General features: G+C 36.7%; 1 protein-coding gene across 1 annotated transcript; it reads left to right on the plus strand.

The window, feature by feature from the left end:
* The first annotated feature begins 3,643 nt into the window (after window positions 1–3,643).
* On the plus strand, window positions 3,644–4,624 carry LOC122479157 (olfactory receptor 2C3). Its single transcript, XM_043573224.1, has one exon. The coding sequence runs from the start codon at window positions 3,644–3,646 to the stop codon at window positions 4,622–4,624; it is 981 nt and encodes a 326-aa protein (XP_043429159.1).
* The last annotated feature ends 1,036 nt before the right edge of the window (window positions 4,625–5,660 follow it).

Raw genomic sequence — 5,660 nt, forward strand, 5'->3', positions numbered from 1 at the left:
CCAGAGCCTGGAGAGAGAAAGCAAATGAACAGTAACATCTGGGGTGACAAAAAAGTTCTGGAACTAGATGTTGGTGATAGTTGCACTATTTTGTGAATGCACATCATTCACTGATTTGTATACTTCAAAAATTGTTAGGACAGTAAATTTATATGTTGTATGCATTTTAATACAATAAAAAATAATCTCATTTTTAAAGAAAAGATGTTAGCTCATTGCTGTGGTATACACAAATGATTATACAATTAAATTTTTAAAAAATCTATAGCAGCATGTACTAAAATTACTGTAATAAGAAAATATTCAGACTCTCCTCCACTGCATGATAAATCTTTGTGTAAAGAGACTTCATTCTTATGTTCTTATAAACAATGTTTGGCAGTATAAAAACAAAATAATGTTTTATTCATAAAAGTAATCAATTATTTTGATTACAATGAAATTATAATTATTCAGTAGGGAAAAAAATCCCGAAAGTTTCTTTCCTTCCAGTTTCACTCCCCTGACATATACATCACCCTCTGTCTCCCTCCTCAATGCTCCAGAGGATAAAATGAATGTCTCATGATTATACAGGTTTTATGACATACTTGGTCCTTTGAGGGTTGGCATGTATATCCCATTCTGGAAACACTGTGAGCCATCCTCATTCCTTTTGCTAACAGTTTTCATAGGGGAAAAACAGTGTTTCTAATTTCAACCTATTCTGATTTTAAAACTCAAGAATGTGTTTTTAGACATGCATTTAAATAGGATCTAACATGTCTTCCATCAGTGAGTTGGAGATTTACAATATTTTAGGGCTTCTCAAATCCCATGGCTATTTTCCTACTTTTTAATGCCACATCCACTGAATTTATGGACTTTATCCATCTTTGAAGTAAAATACTCCCCATTATATTTCATTATATAACATTTCCAATCTCCATACAGGGAGATGCTGCTGTTAGATCACCATCAGTAAGTGACATTCTTGGCTTTGTTTGTTTGTTTGTTTGTTTGTTTGTTTGTTTGTTTATGGTATTTAAGGTGAACCGGTGTCACAGAGTTTCTGTCAATTCCAGTTAAGATTGATGAACACTGATCTATTTCAATAATCTGACTTGCTCTTCTTGAGGTCTTTGGTATTTTAGCAGGTTATCTACATCCAGAAGTAGAGTTTGTGACTGCATAACTGACTCAAAACTTGAACTCAAAACATTTTCATAACTGTCTCTATGCTACCTTTCTTTGTCATCATGTCAAAGACTTTGGACAGGGATCACATTTTCAAGAATTATTATTTATTGTGACAGTTTTGGTGAATCTCTGTGAATGAACAAACCTTCTCCTCTACTTGGAATGCTATTTTTGTACTAAGAATCTGAAAGTCTCTGGTGTAGCTGCAGTACTAGCACTGAGCAGCTATGGAACTTTGGGTAAATCACTGAAAAGTTCTAGAAATAGATCAGGTCACCATAAAGGTCTCTACTTCCTCAAAAATTCTACTGAACTGTTATGTCGTGACTGACCTTATGGCCACCATCTCTGGTGATGTTCATACATTTTCTTCATATGTGAGTCCATGTGCTTTCCCCATCCCCACAGAGGGTAAGCTAATATCTACAGGCAACAATATAGTTTTCTGTTTTGCCCTTTACTTTTGCATGTCCCCATGCTCACCCAAGATGACTTCTGTAAGGGATAATCACTCTATTGTATCATGGTTCAGTTGCACACATCTGTCCTCATTCACTTCTCTTTCATATCCATATTATGAAGCCATCTATGTTCTCACAACTCTCAATGTTTCCCCAGTTTGAAGGGGGTCCAAATCCATCTTCCAGATGCTTTTACAGAGCATCAGTTCTATACTGATCTACTATATAACAATCAGATAATTGTCTCCTAATGTTGGCTGAGTGTCCTCCACATTGGTACAGCTTCTGCTCATACATTTTTGCAAATGGCTGAAGCTCTCTGAGCCCCATTTTTATATATTCATGATGGAAACTGTGTATGTATTTTTAAATATGTGAATGAACACATGTGTTTAAGTTTATTTTCCTTGGTTAACCTCCAGTTTTAGAGATGAGTTTAGAGTTTTAAAACCGCTTGGGATTTTAAAAGAGATGACAATTGAGTTTATAGCTGTTCTGTTCTTCACACCTGGATGGATTGTAGTTATAATGAATTTATTCTTCCTTGTAAAAGACAAGGAAGAAAAATATTAATGCTTTTTTTTAAAGAAGGACCTCAGAACTTTTCATGCACATCTGAAGCAGACTGGAATTGTCCATTTTTCTCTATGTGGATTTCTGGCTTCCCACATTCTCCCTGCTAAGTCATGGTTTATTCTCTTCTACCTGTGTAAGAAGAGGGACTAATCTGGGTCAATAGTTCTTTCCTGAAAACACTGCTGTGAGATTACACTGAAGATTCCTTAATTATGCCTTTATATCATTCTGGTACTTCCTCCATCATGACCATAAACATATTCTAATGACCTGTTTCACAATTTTTCATTCAATTACTATTGATTAAGGGATCTTCATAAGCCACACTGAGCTAGGCACTGGGGACCCAGAAGCAAAATAAACAGAGTCATGAGTCCATGGAATTTATACTCTAGCTGAGTTAGACAGGTACAAACATAATAAATTAGAATAGCATATTTGTTCTATGGTGATAAGTAATACAAATAAAAATAAAGCAATAAAGGAAGAGAAGGGAGCTGGGAGGTTTTCATTATTAAATTACACCTTTGCTTCAGTGTATGGAAGGGCTGAATCACTATCTTGTACACTTGAAACTAATATTACACTATAGGTTAACTGATTGGAATTTAAATAAAAACAAAAAATATAACACATTTACCTCAATGGAAGATGACTTTTGAAAAACAACCTGAAGAGGGTGAGAAAGCAAGTCTGTGGATGGATGTCTTGGGAGAAAGACACTGCAAGCCTTACTCAAAGAAAATGAGGGTGTTAAGCAGTGGAGACATATGATCACATTGTATCTTAACATAATCTTCTGGCCTCTGTGTTCAGAATGCCCTGAAGGGAACTAATGAGAAAAGCAGGGAGGCAAGTTTAGATACTAGATCAATAATTCAGGTGATAAATGATGACAGCATAGTCCAGGGGTGTAGCAGTAAGGCTACAAGAAATGATGAGAACCTGAATTTTATGATAAAGCAAAAATTTGTTAATTGTGGGATTTAGGAAAAAGAGAAATGTCACGATGGATTTTATTTGGCCATTAACTGAGAGAGGGAATGACAAGGGAACAATTTTAATGCCTCTGCAGTGTTTCATCACATGAAATACCATCTGGTACTCAAGAAAAACCTGATCACTAAACACAGGTTGACTCCAGATGTTGCTACTGTAAGCAATATTTCAATAAAATAATCAGGGTACAGATTTTTGTATCAATGTCCATTTTCCCCTAGGTTATGCATATTTTCATGTCTTTCCAAACTAGCCTTCAGGAAGATGATGTAACATCATCCACAGAGCAGTTGAGTAGATGGTTTCAAGAACAATGGATATAAAATTATGCCTAAAGTTTGCTAGCTGACAGAATCATTTTATACCTCATATCCTGTGCCCCCCACTCACTGCAGGTGGTCTTTTAGTCTTACTTCTGGCTGCATGTGATGATGGGAATAGCCAATGCAAGTTCTTCAGAAGTCTTTGTACTCCTGGGCTTCTCTGCACGACCCTCACTGGAACCTATCCTCTTCATCATTGCCTTAGGGTTTTATGTGGTGTCTATCTTGGACAATGGCATCATCATTCTGGTTTCCTGCATGGATGTGCACCTCCACACTCCTATGTATTTCTTCCTTGCCAATCTCTCCTTCCTGGACATTAGCTTTACCACAAGCATTGTCCCACAACTCCTGGTCAACCTCTGGGGACCACAGAAAACCATAAGCTCTGTAGGGTGTATGGTCCAGTTCTACATCTCTCACTGGCTGGGGGCCACCGAATGTGTCCTCCTGGCAGTCCTGTCCTATGATCGCTATGCCGCCATTTGTAGGCCATTACATTATACTGTCATCATGCATCCACAGCTTTGTCTCAGCTTGGCCTTTGCTTCCTGGCTTGGGGGTCTGACTACAAGCATAGTGGGCTCCACACTCACTATGCTTCTGCCACTGTGTGGAAACAATCGCATTGACCACTTCTTCTGTGAGATGCCCCTCATTATGCAACTGGCTTGTGTGGATACCAGCCTCAATGAGGTGGAGATGTATGTGGCCAGCTTTATCTTTGTTGTCTTGCCTCTGGGTCTCATCCTGGTTTCATATGGCCACATTGCCTGGGCTGTAATGAAGATCAGGTCAGCAGAAGGACGGAGAAAGGCCTTCAACACTTGCTCTTCCCATGTGGCAGTTGTGACTCTATTTTATGGGAGCATCATCTTTATGTATCTCCAGCCAGCCAAGAGTAACTCTCATGAACAGGGTAAGTTTGTAGCCCTCTTCTATACTGTTGTCACCCCGATGCTGAACCCCCTGATTTACACACTCAGGAACAAAGATGTGAAGAAGGCTCTCAGGCACATTGCATCAGAGAATTGCTGTGGCTTTGCAGGATCATTGGGGCATATTAGAGATGTGAGTAACTTGTGAGAAGTAAGAAAAAAATTAAAGATAACAAAATTGATTGGGGAGACAGGATATTTGGGATGTAGCTTCTATTCCAATATTTCTTGAGTTCAAGGTAGGTGACAATCTGATATGAATGTGCTCATACATCATTTTCAGGCTAAGAGAAAGTATTTTCTGTTTTAATTTTTTGTTAATAATCCTATTGTTTTGTTAGTTGTTTATGTTGTTATATATATGTAATATATATGCTAATTGTCATATTGTTAATTGCTTGTATAGTTATATATATTCATTGTTATTTTTTTAATTGCTTTTAGTAATTGTCTTTGGAGATGACTAATCTATGTGAAGTGTTTTACATTTTTTCCTAATATTTGTAACAAATCCACAAGTTAAATGTTATGAATTTCATAAAGGTTAGGCAATTACAACACTACTAAGATTTTATGCTGAGATTTAACTCTAGATCTATCTATCCATAGACATGCTTACCATTTTGTCTATAACCCCTAACCATACAATAAGAAATATATAGGAATTTGGTCTTTGTGCCTGGTGGCACAAAGCTTCTAGGACCATTGGAATTTCTTGAGTGATTTGGATGAGAGGTACGTCTTTTGTTATTCATAATGAGTCCATTTCACACATTTTCTCTATCCATTTAGTCGAACTATCTTTAGTCTGACCATTGGGAAAACTTCCTTTTACTATCATATTTTAGGACATTCATAGGGACTGTCCTACAATCTTGTTCTTTTCACTCTGCTGCTGGTATAAGATGTTGTTACAGCTGTAAAAATGGTACATGCTTTTTCTTTCTTTGTTAATGGATAAATATTGTACAACTTTTATGGGCTTTTAGGTAGGAGAAGAGAAGCAAGAAAGGGCAGAGACACATGATAATGTTAGTCCATGAGTCGTGAAGGGAGCAATGGAGTGCATTAACATTTTTAAATTTTATTTAGTACCAAAAAATGAAAAAGAAAAAATGAAGGAAAATAATTTTTAAAGTATTATATAAAAATTTTCAATATCTGAAGAAAAAAACTTTAATCTG

This window comes from Prionailurus bengalensis, chromosome A1 (assembly GCF_016509475.1).
Source record: "Prionailurus bengalensis isolate Pbe53 chromosome A1, Fcat_Pben_1.1_paternal_pri, whole genome shotgun sequence".
In the NCBI taxonomy this organism is placed as follows: domain Eukaryota; kingdom Metazoa; phylum Chordata; class Mammalia; order Carnivora; family Felidae; genus Prionailurus; species Prionailurus bengalensis.